Below are 16104 nucleotides of genomic sequence, written 5' to 3' on the forward strand. Positions count from 1 at the left end.
CATAACAAAATTGAGTGGAAAATGCAGAGATTTACCGCATGCTTCCTGCCCTCCCCCCACAGAGCCTCCCCTGCTATCAACATCCTACACTAGATGGTACATTGGTTGTAATCAGTTGTCACATTGGCATGTCATTATCACCCAAAGTGCATAGTTTACATTAGGGCTCAGTCTTGGAGTTGTATAATCTATGGTTTTTGACAATGTTCAGAGTCATATATGCACAATTGTGGTATCATACAGAATAGTTTCACTGCTCTAAAAATACTCTGTGCTCTGCCTGTTCATCCCCCTGTCCTCCCTTAACTCCTGGCAACCACTGATCCTTTTACTGCCCCCAGAGTTTTATCTTTTCCAGAATATGATGTAGTTGGAATCATACAGTATGTAGCCTTTTCAGATTGGCTTTTATCCCTTAGTAATATGCATTTATATCTGCCCCATGTCTTTTCATGGGTTGATAATTCATTTATTTTTATCAGCACCATGCTCTAACCAACTGAGCTAACTGGCGACCTGGTGATAATTTATTTATATTTAGCATGGAGTTCTATTCCATTGTCTGGATGTACCATATTACCCATTCACCTACTGAAGGGCATGTTGGTTACTTCCAGGTTTTGGAAGTCATGAATAAAGCTGCTATCAACATCTATGTGTGGGTTTTTGTGTGGACACAAGTTTTCAACTATGTTCAGTAAATATGAAGGAGCAGAATTGCTGGATATTATGATAAAAATATGTTTAGTTTGGTAAGAAATCACCAAACTGTCTTCCAAAGTAATTGTGCCATTTTGCATCCCCACCAGCAATGAGTGAGAGTTCCTGTTACTCCACATATTCGTCAGCATTTGATATTGTCAGTGTTTTGGATTTGGCCATTCTTTTAGGTAGGTAATGGTACCTCATTGTTGTTTTAATTCTTAATTTTCTAATGACAAATTATGTTGAGCATCTTTTCATAGGTTTACTTGCCATCTGTATATTTCCTTTGGTGAGGTATCCAGGTATGTTGCCTCTTTTTTAACTGGGTTATTTGTTTCTTATTGTTGAATTTTTTTTTTTTTTTGGTCTTTTTACCATTTCTAGGGCCGCTCCCACGGTATATGGAGGTTCCCAGGCTATAGGTCTAATCTGAGCTGTAGCCGCCGGCCTACTCCAGAGCCACAGCAACACGGGATCCGAGCCGCGTCTGCAACCTACACCACAGCTCACGGCAATGCCAGATGTCAACCCACTGAGCAAGGCCAGGGATCGAACCTGCAACCTCATGGTTCCTAGTTGGATTCGTTAACCACTGAGCCACGACGGGAACTCCTTACTGTTGAATTTTAAGAGTTCTTTGTATATTTTGGATAATAGTCCTTTATCATATGTATCTTTTGCAAATATTTTCTCCCAGTCTATGGCTTGTCTTCTCATGCCCTTGACAGTATCTTTTACAGAGTAGAAGTTTTTCATATTAATGAAGTCCAGCTTATCAGTTCTTCTTTTCATGGATCATGCCTTTGGTATTATATCTAAAAAATCATCTCCCAGAGTTCCAGTTGATGCTCAGTGGGTTAAGAACCTGATATAGTATCTATGAGGATGTGGGTTCGATCCCTGGCTTTGCTCAGTGGGTTAAGGATCTGGTGTTGCTGTGAGCTGCGGCATAGGTCACAGATGCAGCTCAGATCTGATGTTGCCATGGCTGTGGTGTAGACTGGCAGCTGCTTTCCAACCCCTAGCTGGAAACTTCCATATGCTGCAGGTGCAGCTGTAGAAAGAAATAAAATATAATAAAAAAATCATCTCCATGTCCAAGAAAATCTAGATTTTTTTTGTATTTTATCTTCTAGGTGTTTATTTTATTTTATTTTATTTTATTTTTGCTGTTTAGGGCTGCACCCAGAGCATATGGAGGTTCCCAGACTATTGGTCAAATTGGAGCTACAGCTGCTGGCCTACACCACAGCCACAGCAACAGCCAGATCCGAGCCAAGTTTGCAAGCTACACCACAGCTCACAGCAGTGACAGATCCTTAACCCACTGAGTGAGGCCAGGGATCAAACCAGCAACCTCATGGTTTTCTAGGAGTTTTATAGTTTTGTGTTTTATGTTTAGGTTTGTGATCCATTTTGAGGTAATTTTTGTGAAAGGTATAAGGTTTGTGTCAAGTTTTTTTTTTTTTTTTTTTGCACATGGATGCCCAGTTGTTCCAGCACCATTTGTTGAAAGGACTGTCTTTGCTCCATTGTACTGCCTCTGCTCCTTTGTCAGAGATCAGTTGACTTTATTTATATGGGTCTGTTTCTGGGCTCTCTATTCTGTCCCATTGATCCATTTGCCTGTTCTTTTGTCAACACCACACTGTCCAGATTACAGCAGCTTTACAGTAAGTCTTGAAGTCAGGTAGTGTCAGCACACTAACTTTGTTTTACTCCTTCAATATTGTGTGCTGGCTGTTTTCACACAGCAAAAATGATAGAGCCTGGAATTGGCCCCCCACTCCAAGTCACTTCAGCCTTTGGATAATCCATCCAAAAGCTTCATACAATTATGTATTTGCTTTTGGTCTTTGCACAAACAATATTATACTTCGACTTGATTCTATTCTCTCGTTTTTACTGAACACAACATTGAGGAGGTCATTTCATACCTTTATGTAACTTTTGCATATAGATATATAGTCCCCCCCTCCCCCCCGACCCCATCCCTTACGGGGTATCCTATTGAGCAATGCTCTGTAATTATTTGGCCAGTTCCCTATGGAAGGGTATTTAGGTTATTTCCAGAATTTTGCTACTCCAATAACTATCTGCCAGCTAGTAACTTTGCTCCCTCCACTAGTCTGTCTATAGAAGAAATTCCTACTGGGTCAAAAAAAAAAAAAGTGCATTTTAAATTTTGAGGAGTTCCTTTTGTGGCACAGCGGGTTACAAACTCGGCATAGTGTCTGAGATGATTGCAGGTTCCGTCCCTGGCCTCACTCAGTAGGTTAAAGATCTGGCATTGCCACACACTGCAGTGTAGTTCACAGATGCAGCTTGGATCCAGTGTTGTGGTGGATAAGGCATAGCTGTGGCTCCAATTCGACCCCTAACCTGGGAATTTCCATATGCTGCAGGTACGGCTATAAAAAGAAAAGAATAAAAGTAAATTCTGAGCTTTGTCAAATTCCCCTTGGAGGAGGCTTTCCCGTGTGAGTAGCAGAGACTGTTTCAAATTCAGAGAGTGTTTTTAGCTTCTGACTGAATGCAAGAGAGATGGGGGCCCATCTTGCCCTACCTGCCACCCCTGCCACCAGGGCTTGACTTCCTCTCCCCAGCTCTTGTCAGGCTGCACTGATCTCTTTTTGTGCCCTGTAAGTTTCTACCTCAGAACCTTTCGCCGAGATTGTTCTTCCCCCAGACCTGGCCATGGCTCGCTCCTCATTTTCACCTTTCTCAGGGAGCCCTTCCCAGTTAAAATAGCCCCATGACTTTGCATTGCCACACCCAGTTTTATTTCCTTTACAGGAAACAAATACTTATCACTACATGAAATTATCCTAGATATTTTTCATTTCCTGTCTCCCCCCCTTCACGAAGAGTGGTAGTTTTCTGTCTTTTTTTTCCCCCTTTTATCTTTTTAGGCCCACACCTGCGGCATATGGAAGTTCCCAGGCTAAGGGTGGAGTCAGAGCTGCAGCTGACAGTCTACACCACAGCCACAGGCATGCTAGATCCTAGCCATACCTGGGACCTCACGCCATAGTTTGCGGCAACGCTAGATCTTTAACCCACTGAGCTAGGCCAGGGGTCAAACCTGCAGCCTCATGGATACTCGTTGGGTATCCCACTGAGCCAGAACAGAAACTCCTTTTCTGTCTTTTTTCGCACCCAGCACCCAGCCCCTAGCACCTAGCAATCACTGAAACCATATTGCTGCCCCCACCCCGCCCCGACTCTCAATCCCCACCACCCTGCTCTATTCTTTCCCATAAAATGTATTCCCGTCCAGTAGTTATAATACAATAGTATTCCCTTCCTATACACAATGAATAGTTATGCTTATTCATTGTGCATCGCTTGACTCCCTCACTAGGAGTCCGCTCCAGAAGGGCAAAGATCTTTTGTTCCCCGTCGCATTTCAAACGGTTAGAATAATGCACAGCACATAATAGGTGCTTTTCAACAAACATTGTTTTAAAAATGAATGAATGAGTGAGGATCATAACCCCCACCCTCCAGGGCTGGCAGGCTGTAGCTCTAGAGGAAAGGGCCGGTTAAAGAGCAGGCGCCCCCTCTAGGCATGGCCGTTTCCTTCTGCTGTGAATGGGTCCCAGGCCTCCAAGGCAGGAGCTAGAGTCCAAGGGCCTGAACGTGCGGAAGGGGGCAGGGCTTATTGCAGGTGGGCGGGCGGCTAGCTCGGGTCACGCCCCACGAAGACTCCTCCCACCGGGAGGCCCCGCCCCACCTGTCAGCTGGCCTGGGTGCCCGCCCAGCTGCGCTCCGACCTTGCTGCGGCTCAGCCCTGGAGGCAGGGAGGAGCGGGCGGGAGGAGGGAGCGGCGGGAGCAGCTGAGCGTCAGGACGCAGTCTCCAATGAGCCCCACGGAATCTGCGCTCCTGAGGACCCTAGCCAGCTGTGCCCACTCCCCACAACTCACCTGGTGCCAGGTAAGGTAACAAGTAAGAGTGCGGTGCCTGGGATCCCCGATCCGGGTCCTTCTCAGGTCCAGGTGCCAGTCTCGGCACAGTCTGGGGGCGGATCTGGCATCCCCTGCCCCTGGGGTGGAGTAGGCATCTTGGCTGAAGATGGGAGCCTCCTGGGAGACTTCCTGGCCCCCGCCGTGGTACCCTAGAGCCTGCAGCAGCAGGTCCCAGCCCCCAATCCCTGCAGCATCCTTTCCATGCTGCAGGGCAAATGTTGCATTTTATTTAACCCCTCAGGTGCCGCAGCCTCTTGGAAAATGGTGGGGGTGCCATTTGGGGGGATCCAGAATGACTGTCCTCTCCCCACACCCTACAGTGGGCCCTACCCCACAGATCCTGAGGGCCTGGCTGTGCTGAAGCCTGGGGAGCCAACCTGGGCCTGCCGACCTTGACAACACCCTTCCCTCAGTCCCCCTAGTTAGCCAGCGGGCTGACCCTCCTCTGTATCTACCCTGGCAGTTAGGCTGGTGGGTTCTCAAGGCTCCCCTATTTGTAGGACTGTTAAAACAGGGTGCCCCCTCCCCAGACCTGATGTTAGTTAAGATGGCTTTAGCTAGTCTGACAGGATGCCCCTCTGCCCACTGCCCCCCCGCCCCCGAGATTGGCTGGCCTCCATCCCCCAGCTTCAGGTGGGCAGGTGCCAGGTAACAAGAGGAAGGCCACTGTAGCGCCCCAGTTGGCCTCACCTAGAGCCTTGAGCTATCTGAAACAACTTCCCCAAGTCCCTGCGTGAAGGCCAGTCCCAGCGTGGGATGTGGGGGCTCAGCCAGCATGGAAGTCAGGATGGAATAACACGGACCCAGCCTAGTCCTGGCCCTGCATCCAGAGACCCCACAGGGACACCGCCCCACAGAACCAGCCCCATCAGCTGGGCGACAACTTCTTTGGAATGAGTTCACTAAGTTGGGGGTGAACCGAGACATGTGGGCCACCCAGCTTCTTCAGGACCCTTTCTCAGGAGTCCTGAATAGCCTGAGCCCAGAGAGTGAATATAGGGTTTCAGCCCTGCCTTCATCTATTGTCTGCTGGATGTTTGACTTCCTCAAGTCTCCATTTCCCTATCTGTGAAATAGGGGTGATAACTGTGGGAACCTCCCAGAGTAGTGGTGAGGATTAAATGGGATGGGAAGTGCCAGGCACTTAGCACATTGTTGAGCACTTAGTAGCACCCCGTAAACAGGAGCTGTTGTGGTTGTAATAAAAATTGCTATTTATCATCTCCTGGCTCTTCCCAACTTTCCTCTAGTAGAGCTGACAGCTGGAGATGCCCCAACCACCATTTCTTCTAGGGGGAAGAAAAGCCGTTGGCAGGACCCCCAGCGGGGATGCGGTCACTTGCTAATCTAATCCTGTGCCATTCCTTAGCATTTGGGGTCAAGGCGAGTTGCCCCTGTCTTCCTGGGCACATCAGGCTCCGAGCAGTGCTTGGACCTCTGGCTACCACCTTGTCCTTGTCCCTTGGGGCACGCACATCACCATGTGCCCACGATTTGCCCTCCAGCTCCACCTGGCCAAGCCCGGCTGTTTCCTCCAGGTCAGGTAGATGGGAAGCAGGGACATGGCTCCAAGCAGCCCACTGGTCCCCAACCTGCCCTCCTCCCAGTCTTGGCTGGTGGTCTTGTCCCCTTCTCCCTCCTAATCAGTAATTTTAAAAATAACAGAGTAGTCTGTCCCCACTGAGGACTGTAACCTGACCCGAGTTGGATTCTGCTCCATCATAGCCTGGAGTAGGAGGACTCAGCATTTGGGAGCTGGGGAGCCTGGTGCTCTTGCTGCTCTGACCCCAGCTCACTGGGTGGCCCTAGACAAGGCTCCCTCCTTCCCACTCTGGGCCTTAGTTTCCCCATCTGTAAGGGATGTGGTTCAAATAGTCCGTGATGCTGGAGTGTGAAAATTTGCTTGTTCTGGTGAAGGAGATGAGCAGCTGGGGCTCCCAGGTGGGTGGCTGTCAAATGGACTGACATGACCTGAAGTGGAGGCTGTCGGGAAGGCACCCCCACACCCAGTCACTGGGCGTGGGGGTGGGGAGAGCTGCCAAGCCCCTGGGCTGGTCTCTGACAGATCTGCCTCCTGCCCCACTTCTGAATTCCAGCTCTTCCCAAGGGGCTGAGCAATCCTTGTGCCCACTAAGAGGTAAGCTGCAGCTGAGGTGGCTGGCAGGGTCTGGGCAGTGGGCAGAGGCTTGGCCAGGAGGCCTGGTGAGGCACCAGGCCAAGAGCATTCTTCCCTGGGCTCCGACTCACACTCACCCACTCACTGGCTCCCGGAGGCCTCTGCATTGCAGCAGACAGGAGCCTGTACCGGCAGCCCAGCTGGTGGAACTGGGGGTTGGCGGGGAATAAGGGCCTGGACAGGGGGTGTCTGTTCCTTCATCCCCACCTTCACTCCCTCCTCTGCCCTTGATCCCACTCAGCTCTGGCTTTCCTTGAAGGGGCAGCTGCTGACAAGGCAGCTGCCTTCTCTGGGACAGACTTGAGTTTGCCTGGAAGTGCTGTGGTGACAGCAGGGCCCAGGCTTGGGGACTGTCATGCCCCTGGGTCCCCTCTGCATCTCAGATCCTCCTGAGCATCATTAGAGGTCTTGCCTTACCCTGAGAGCTTTTGCTGTGAGCACAGATTTTGGAAATTGAAGACCCAGGTTCACATCCCAGCTCTATACTTCCTAGCTGTGTGACCTGGGGCAGGTTACTTAACCCCTCTGTGCCTCAATTTCCTTTTTTTTTTTTTTTTTTTTAAGGGCCACACCTGCAGCATATGAAAGGTCCCAGGCTAGGGGCCAAATAGGGGAGGTACAGCTGCTGGCCTATACCACAGCCATGGCAAGGCAGGATCTGAGCCGCATCTGTGACCTACACCATAGTTCACAGCAACACCAGATCCTTGACTCACTGAGTGAGAACAGGGATCAAACCTGCATCCTCAGGGATACTCTTTACTGCTGAGGTACAATGGGAAATTCCAAGCACCTCGATTTTCTTGCTGGTAGATTGGTGATAATAATAGAACCTATCTCGAGTTCCCTGGTGGCTCAGTGGGTTAAGGATCCAGCATTGTCACTGCTGTCGCTCTGGTTACAACTGTAATATGGGTTCAGTCCCCAGGCTAGGAACTTCCACATGCTGCAAGGGTGGCGAGAAAATAAACAAATAAGTAATAATAATAATAGAACGTACCTCATAGGATTCTTCTGAGGATAAATGCTTGTAAATAACTCAGAACAATGCCAGGCCCATGATAACATCAGTGTCAGCTATTGTTACTTTTGTTGCTCCCTTTTTATTGTTATTGTTGTCATCAGTTCTGCCTCTTGGCTGAGCTCCCTCTTATAACTCTATTCTTCAATAAACACTCTCTATTAGCACTTGCTAGGTGATTTACAATGTTGTGTTAGTTTCAGGTATACAGCAGAGTGATTTAGTTATACGTATATATGCATATTTTTCATATTCTTTTCCATTATGTTTGACTACAGGATATTGAATATAGCTCCCTGTGCTATACAGAAGGACCTGGTTGTTTATCCATTCTATATATAATAGTTTGTATCTGCTAATCCCAAACTCCTAATTTATCCCTTCCCTATTGTCTTTCCCCTTTAGTAACCATAAGTTTGTTTTCCTTCTTTTTTTTTTTGTTTTTTGTTTTTGTATTTTGTCTTTTCATGCTGCACCTTTGGCATATGGAAGCTCCCAGGCTAGGGGTTGAACTGAAGCTGCCAGCCTACGCCACAACCACAGCAACTTGGGATCTGAGCCACGTGTACAACCATAGCTCACGGCAACGCCAGATCCTCAACCCACTGAGCAAGGCCAGGGATTGAACGCTTATCCTCATGGATACTAGTCAGGTTTGTTAACTGCCGAGTCACAACAGGAACTCCCATAAGTTTGTTTTCTATGTCTATGAGACTGATCCCTGTTTCATAGATAAGTTCATTTGTGTCATATTTTAGATTCCACATATAAGTAATATCATATGGTATTTGTCTTTCTCTTTCTGACTTACTTCACTTACTGTGAGAATCTCTAAGTCCATCCATGTTGCTGCAAATAGCATTATTTCATTCTTTTTATGGCTGAGTAGTATTCCATTGTGTATAGGTACCATGTCTTCTTTGTTCGTTCATCTGTCAGACATTTAGGTTGCTCCCATGTCTTGGCTATTGTAAATAAGCACTTACTATACTGACAGACATTTTAGCTTAGCAGTTTAGAGCCCAGCTTCTGGAACCAGAAAACTCTGGGTTCAAATCCCAGCTCTGTGATCTGGGGCAAATTATTAACCTCTCTGGGCCTGAGTTTCTCCATCAGCTAAATGGAGAAGATGATAGGGCAGATCTCACAAACTTGTTGTGAGGTTAATGAGCAGACACATATAAAGCATGTGGCGCATAGAAAGGGCCAGGCTGCTAGGAAGGGCTGTGCTTTGGAACTGTTTGCTTGTAGTTATTAGGCACTTGCTGTGTGTCGAGTATGTGGTACACAGATTGCAAGTTATGTACTGGGACCCTTTACACACTGGCTCGAGTTCTGGCTTGGGCCTTTGTTTTTTTGTGTTTGTTTTCTTTTCTTTTTTTTCCCTTTTTAGGGCTGCACCTGCAGCATATGGAAGTTCCCAGGCTAAGGGTCAGATTGGAGCTTCAGCTGCCAGCCTACATCACAGCCACAGCAATGCAGGATCTGAGCTGCGCTGGTGACCTACACCTCAGCTCATGGCAACACTGGATCCTTAACCCACTGAATGAGAGGCCAGGGATGGAACCCACGTCCTCATAGACACTAGTTGCGTTCGTTACTGCTGAGCCACAATAGGAACTCCCTTAACATACTGTATCTTTTATTTTATTTATTTATTTATTTATTTATTATTTTTTTTTTTAATCTAACTTTATTTTTTTATTTTTTTATTTTTTGTCTTTTTTTTTTGTTGTTGTTGTTGTTGTTGTTGTTGTTGTTGCTATTTCTTGGGCCGCTCCCGCGGCATGTGGAGGTTCCCAGGCTAGGGGTCCAATCGGAGCTGTAGTCACCGGCCTACGCCAGAGCCACAGCAACGCGGGATCCGAGCCGCGTCTGCAATCTACACCACAGCTCACGGCAACGCCGGATCGTTAACCCACTGAGCAAGGGCAGGGACCGAACCCGCAACCTCATGGTTCCTAGTCGGATTCGTTAACCACTGCGCCACGACGGGAACTCCTTATTTTATTTATTATCTGTCTCTGACATGAGGGTGTCATCTCCACAGGGGCAGGGATCTCTGTCATTTTTGTTCACTGTTAACTCCCCAGCACAAAGAACAGAGTCTGGCCCACACAGGGTGCTTGATAAATACTCCCTGAAGGAATAGAACCTTCCCAATGGGTATTCCTGATCATTGACATTTTGCAGATGAGGAATCTGAGGCTCAGCGATGTCAAGTGACTTGCTAAAGTCCACATGGCCAGCATGTAGCACACCTGAACCCCTCACCATGTTCCCCCTACAGATCTGGCCTCACTCCACAGACAATGGCTTTGCCCCCGTGAGCTAGAGCCTGCCCCTCGGTGCCTGCCTGCCTGCCTCCCGCCAGCAGGATGCAGCTGTGGAAGGCAGTGGCGGTGACCCTGGCCTTCATGAGCATGGACGTCGGCTTGACCACAGCCATCTACGTGCTCAGCCACCGGGACCGCAGCCTGCTGGAGGATATCCGCCACTTCAACATCTTTGACTCGGTGCTGGACCTCTGGGCGGCCTGCCTGTACCGCAGCTGCCTGCTGCTGGGGGCCACCATCGGTGTGGCCAAGAACAGCGCCCTGGGGCCCCGGCGGCTGCGGGCTTCGTGGACGGTCATCGCCCTCGTGTGCCTCTTCGGGGGCATCTACACCATGGTGAAGCTGCTGCTCTTCTCCGAGGTACGCAAGCCGGTCCGGGACCCGTGGTTCTGGGCCCTCTTCGTGTGGACCTACCTCTCACTCGCTGCCTCCTTCCTGCTCTGGTGGCTGCTGTCCACTGTGCTGCCCAACGCCAAGGCCCTCGAGCGGGGGGCAGGCACCGAGCCCGAGGCAGAGGGCTTCCCCAGGGAGGACCAGCCCCCGGCCGAGCAGGCGTCCGGGGCCACGCTGCAGAAGCTGCTGTCCTACACGAAGCCCGACATAGCCTTCCTGGTGGCAGCCTCCTTCTTCCTCATCGTGGCGGCTCTGGGTAAGTGCAGACCCCCGGGGCCTGGCTGGCACCCAGGAAGCCAGTTTAGCAAGAAATAACCACCTCTTCCTTCCTCTCAGAGTTTGAACATCATACTTACATGGTTCAAACATCAAATTGATATGCAAAGGTAAACACGGAGACACTCCCTCCTAATTCTGCCCCTGACCTGATCCCCCTGCCAGGGCCGACTGCAGGAAAAGGCTCTGGAAACTTCAAGTGGCAGGAAGCAGATGTTATCATTTCTTATATGTGCTCCTGGTGTTTCCTTATGCAGCAAAGAATTATATATCACTCTCTTTACCTCTTAATTCTCTATTTTGTGTCTTGCATTGTCTTTTTCTTTCTTTTTTTTTTTTTTTAAAGGCCACACCTGTGGCAAATGGAAGTTCCCAGGCTAGGGGTCAAACTGGAGCTGTGGCTGCTGGCCTACACCACAGTCACAGCAACGCAGGATCCAAGCCACATCTGTGACTTGCGTGGCAGCTTGCGGCAACACCAGATCCTTAACCCACTGAGTGAGGCCAGGGATTGAACCCACATCCTCACGGATACTAGTCAGGTTCTTACCTTGCTGAGCCACAATGGGAACTCCTTGTGTCTTGCTTTTTTTTTTTTGACTTAATATATTCTGAAATTTTCCCAATCAGTACCACATTCTTTTATTTGGCTGTTACTGGCTGTCTCATAAACTATTTAGTGGGTTTCCTGAGATATTGGGTTGTTTTGAGTCTTTTTCTCTTGTTCATACACACTGTATATAAATGGGGGTATATCTGTAGGAGAAATTCCTGGAAGTGGCACCTCTGGATCAAAGCATCTTTTTTTTTTTTTGTAATGAAACAGGATAGGATAGAGCCATTGGTGTATGTAGTCTGTGCTAAGATTAAGTATTGTTTCGTGAAACTTTTATTTTAGTTGTGTGTGCCTGGGTGTGTTTCCTGGTTGGTGATGTAATTGTATCTCTTACCATGGGTCTGATCCAAACAGTATAAAGCACCACCGCAGCAATGTGAGTGGAAAGGTGACATTACAGGGTGGAAATGCCATGGGTTCTGGGGGTGACAAGGCCCAGGTACAAATCCTAGTCCTGCTCCATGCCTGACTGTGTGACCTTGGGGAATTGATCAAATCTTTCAGAGCCTCACTTCCTTCTGTGAAATGGGAATTGGTAGCGTCCTTATTTCATGGTGTTGTAAAGCTTGAATAAATTCAGAGAGAAGCAGTTCCCATGGTGGCTCAGCGGGTTAAGAGCCTAACTAGTATTCATGAGGATGCAGGTTCGATCCCTGGTTTTCCTCAGTGGGTTACAGATCCAGCATTGCTACAGCTGCAGTGTAGGTCACAGATGTGTCTCGGATCTAGCATTGCAGTGGCTGTGGTGTAGGTTGGCAGCTGCATCTCCAATTTGACCCCTAATCTGGGAACTTCCATAGGCTGCAGGTGTGGCCCTAAAAATGAAAAAAAAAGAGAGAGAAGGAAGGGATACAGAGCTTGGTAGAGCAGGTTAGTACAGGAGTACCATAGTACCACAGTAGCTAACGCTGCTATGAGTTAGCTGCTCCGAGTTGTTCCATGTGTCACTTACAGAGACAGAGTCTGGCCACATAGCCAAAGTGATCTCAAAGAGCACAGGTGAACCCCAGAGCCCCTTTCCTCATACAGTCTGCCCTCCGCCCCCTCAGTCCCGGCCCCTTAAGCACTGTTGATTTTAGGCAAGTTTCTTAACTTCTTTTTTTTGGGGGGAGGGGGGTGTCTTTTTAGGGCCACACCCAAAGCATATGGAGCTTCCCAGGCTAGGGGTCAAGTTGGAGCAGTAAGCCGCTGGCCCACACCACAGCCACAGCAACCCCAGATCCTCAACCCATTGAGCGAGGACAGGGAATGAACCTGTGTCCTCATGGATCCTAGTCAGATTTGTTTCTGCTGAGCCACAATGGGAACTCCAAGTTTCTTAACCTCTTTAAGCCTCAGTCTCCCCATCTATAAGATGGGCATCACAAGTTGCAAGGTTGTGAGGTTTAGTGAGCTAATACATGTAAGATACCTCAGTACAGCTCCTGGCATACAGCAAGCCTCTAATAAATGTTAGCACTTGTGAGTCTTGGGATGAGTACTTTCCATTTAACCAAAAAAAAAAAAAAAAAAAACCAAAACAAAGGAGTTCCCGTGGTGGCGCAGTGGTTAACGAATCTGACTAGGAACCATGAGGTTGTGGGTTCGATCCTTGCCCTTGCTCAGTGGGTTAACGATCCGGCGTTGCCGTGAGCTGTGGTGTAGGTTGCAGACGCGGCTCGGATCCCGCGTTGCTGTGGCTCTGGCGTAGGCCGGCAGCTACAGCTCCGATTGGACCCCTAGCCTGGGAACCTCCATATGCCGTGGGAGCGGCCCAAGAAATAGCAAAAAGACAAAAAAAAAAAAATAATAAATTCCATTTAACCAGATAGTTGCTCCTACTCATGCCTCAAGGCCCAAATGTCCCCTCCTGAGAAGCCTACCCAGATTCTACCTACCGTGACCCTTAGTTACAGCGTGGGTGACATGAAAATCACCTGTACATTCTCCTGCCTCCGTTACCAGGCTCCGAGCCCTACGGGGCCAGGGGCCAGGTCTGACTCATCTGGAGCCCCGATACCTGGCCCAAAGTCAGACTCACTGAGTGAGTGAGTGAATGAACCACTGTCCTGCCCCTGTTGGCAGTTGCCGCCCCACAGTCTTGTCTACCTCACCTGCCAGGTTGCCGTTGTCAGCTGGTGTGCCCTCAGGGAATGCAGATGTCCTAAAACACAGCCACGCAGATCATGCCAGCCTGCAGGATGATGTCGGGGCTTAAGGGCTTCAACTTGAGATCAGGCCCCTGACTTCACCAGTAGCTGTAGTCAAGCTTACTTAACCTGGCCAAGCTTCAGTCTCTCATCCTGAAATGAGGGCTGTGTCAGGAGAATGTGGAAATTAAATGAGGTGAAGCACGGTGCCTGGCAGAGCTAAGTACTTCATAAAAGCTAGGTCCTCTGATTATTAACAATTATTTTTCCATCAGCAAGCATCCAGTAGGGATGCTTCTTCTGAAGCCTCACAATCTAAAAGAAAAATTGCCTGTTGTGGAAAAAAAGGTTAGTTTTAGTGTTGAGTATCTCCCATTGAGATTCGTTAATATGGATTTCTTGGCAACCTAACCATAATAACCTTGGGCAAATGACTTAGCCTCAGTTTCCTTATCTGTAAAATGGGAAGAATGATAATACCACACTTAAGGAATTATTGGGAGACATTTGAGACTTGAAAGAGATGAGGGAGCAACTATGGGGTAACAGTGCCCCAGGCAGAAGGAACAGCCCATGCAAAGTCCTGAGGCAGAAAGTTACCTGATGGTTAAAGGAAAAGCACAGAGGCCAGTGTAGCTCAAGCAGAATGTGTGTGTGTGTGTGCGCGGGGGAGGGGGGGAGTGGAAGGTGAGACAGATCACTAGCAGGGACCAGACTGCACAGGGCGCTGTTGGCCACTGTAAGGACTTTGACTTTGATCCTGGATGATATGGGAGCCACTGGACTGTTTGAATAGAGGGCTGACAAACGCCAGCTTGGGTTTCATAGGCTTCTGCTGTCTGCTGAGTGGAAAACCAGGCTGATGGGGACAAAGGCGGCAGCAGGGAGACCCAGCAATTGGCTTAGATAATCCCAAGGAGATAGACGAATTCAGGTGCGGCAGTAGAGGCAGCAACTTCTGGAAATATTTTGAAGGTGGAGCTGCAGGATTTGCTGATGGACTGGAGAGTTCATGTGGTTCTTGTGCCGATGCAACAAGAGTTTGCACACGTGCTTATCACAGCACCCCACCCAGCGAGGGCTCCATAAACCTCTGTTGAGGTTAATATCATCATTGGACCTTGCTGGAATCAGAATGAGTCTGGAGCTCGCTGATGCCCAGTGCTTCCCTGTGGGTAAACTGAGGCAGAAATTCAGCTGAGGGAGAACTTCACAGCGGTGGCTGAAGACCTCATGTGTCCAGGGATGGGGCAGGAAAAGAAGAGACTCTCTAGGCTGCCACCTTGTGGTCCTTGCACTGTGACCAGCAGAGGGCACCAGAACCCCATTGAAGGTCTTCCTGTCCTGGCTGAGCCAGCCCTGCAGGGCTGACCAGGAAGGCACCAGCCAGATGCCCAGGGTTTATTCAATGACTTTTATTGAGCACCTCCTGTATACTCAGCCCTGAGCCAGGCTATACCTGCTGAAAGAGCTGCACTGAAAATGGGACACAACCTGGTCTGACCAGCCTCCATTCCGTATCCATCATTTCCATAAGATGAGAGTGGGTGTTCATTTTGGATTACTGGGAGGGAAGACATAAGGAATGAGCTCCCAGATTGGATGCTGGTTTGGGTTTGAGTCCTGGCCCTTCCTCTTAATTTCTGTGTGACCTTGGGCAAATTACTCGGCCTCTCTGAGTTTCGCATTCACGTCTATGAAATGGGATGACATCCCTGCTTAACTCCCCTCTATCCACAACTACTGAGGATAGTTGTGAAGAGACAGCAGGACATAAGGGTAAGACATTTTCTGGCAAATAGCTCCACCAAGAGGAGTTGGGTGCCAATTTCCAGCATCGCTTGGAAGGAGAATGACCCTTATCTTCTGAGGTTCTAAGAATTTGCACTCTGAACCCTCAGGCAAAGAAAATAAGGAAGTGAACTTTGGCATCTGTCAGCCACCAATTGGCTGAGTGGCTGGGTGAGCATTAGCTCATCTTTTTGGCCTCCCTTTCCTCATGTGTAAGATGGGCGATGACAGGGCCAAGTTCCGAGTCCACACGCAGAGGGAGCGAACAATCGCACGGGAGCCCCTTGGCTCTGTGTGCTCCATCCCTGTAGCCATTGTTACTCATAACACAACGTACTCTATAAAGATTGGATAACCCCTGTTCCTGCGTTCCTGTTCTCTGAAAAGGGCCATTAGACAGTGGGGCCCCTCCCCAGCCTCCTGCCATGCTGAGAAGTGGGACTTTGCCAAGAGAGGAAACCCCATGGGTGGGGTAAGCAGTGTGGGAGCTTCCAGGGGCTCAGGAGGAAGGACCCAGGCACCCCTGGCTGCAGGCACCCCCTGAGCCCACCCGTCTGCCGGCAGGAGAGACCTTCCTCCCCTACTACACCGGCCGGGCCATCGACGGCATCGTCATCCAGAAGAGCATGGAGCAGTTCAGCACGGCGGTCATTGTCATGTGTGCACTGGCCATCGGCAGGTAGCTGGCTCT

At 49.2% G+C, this 16104-nt stretch overlaps 1 protein-coding gene across 2 annotated transcripts in view; it reads left to right on the plus strand.

The window, feature by feature from the left end:
- ABCB9 (ATP binding cassette subfamily B member 9) overlaps nt 1-16104 on the plus strand; it is a 39820-nt gene that overhangs the window by 3941 nt on the left and 19775 nt on the right. Inside the window, exons 2-4 of one of the 2 annotated variants that reach the window (XM_021074072.1) lie at nt 810-890; nt 10163-10857; nt 15978-16092. In XM_021074072.1, coding sequence (XP_020929731.1) covers nt 10251-10857; nt 15978-16092 — 722 coding nt within the window. In that variant the 5' untranslated portion in view covers nt 810-890; nt 10163-10250. Of the gene's footprint in view, nt 1-809; nt 891-4482; nt 4644-10162; nt 10858-15977; nt 16093-16104 lie in introns of those variants that run through there. The other variant, XM_001928591.4, reaches the window with a different exon arrangement.

This window comes from Sus scrofa, chromosome 14 (genome assembly GCF_000003025.6).
Source record: "Sus scrofa isolate TJ Tabasco breed Duroc chromosome 14, Sscrofa11.1, whole genome shotgun sequence".
Classification (NCBI taxonomy): domain Eukaryota; kingdom Metazoa; phylum Chordata; class Mammalia; order Artiodactyla; family Suidae; genus Sus; species Sus scrofa.